This window comes from Trachymyrmex cornetzi, unplaced genomic scaffold (genome assembly GCF_001594075.2).
Source record: "Trachymyrmex cornetzi isolate Tcor2-1 unplaced genomic scaffold, Tcor1.1 scaffold646, whole genome shotgun sequence".
Lineage (NCBI taxonomy): Eukaryota > Metazoa > Arthropoda > Insecta > Hymenoptera > Formicidae > Trachymyrmex > Trachymyrmex cornetzi.
In genome coordinates, this window is record NW_017299966.1 from 135,002 (window position 1) to 135,373 (window position 372).

At 45.7% G+C, this 372-nt stretch overlaps 1 protein-coding gene across 1 annotated transcript in view; it reads left to right on the plus strand.

Moving 5' to 3' along the window:
• The window catches only part of dmrt99B (doublesex-Mab related 99B), a 16,783-nt gene extending 16,652 nt beyond the window's left edge, over positions 1–131 (plus strand). The window contains exon 8 of the mRNA XM_018516610.1: positions 45–131. Within this exon, the coding sequence (XP_018372112.1) occupies positions 45–131 (87 nt within the window). The remainder of the gene's footprint in view (positions 1–44) is intronic.
• The last annotated feature ends 241 nt before the right edge of the window (positions 132–372 follow it).

Genomic DNA, 372 nt, shown 5'->3' on the forward strand with positions numbered 1-372 from the left:
CCGGTACCGGTTACCTGCCCACCGTCATCAAACCGCCCAACCAGAGTCTACATGCCAATGGTACTGGCGGCGACGCCTATCGGGAGACCAGTCCCGATGATGCCAGCGATAAGACCAGTTACTCCGAGTGACCTGACGAAAATTACGCCGTTGCCTGGTCGTACTCTTCGATAATCCCCTAATGAACCGTTTAGTTTGCACGCAAAGTCAAATTGTCCTTGAGGCAGCCCTCGATGTGTGTCTGATTAGCTGAATTAACTTCTGAGAACTATGTTATTCGCATAATTTCATTTCGACGTACGCAGATTAATAGTCTTTTAATAATGATAACAAAAATACCCCAAGTATCTTCTTTTTCATGTTTTTTTCCCC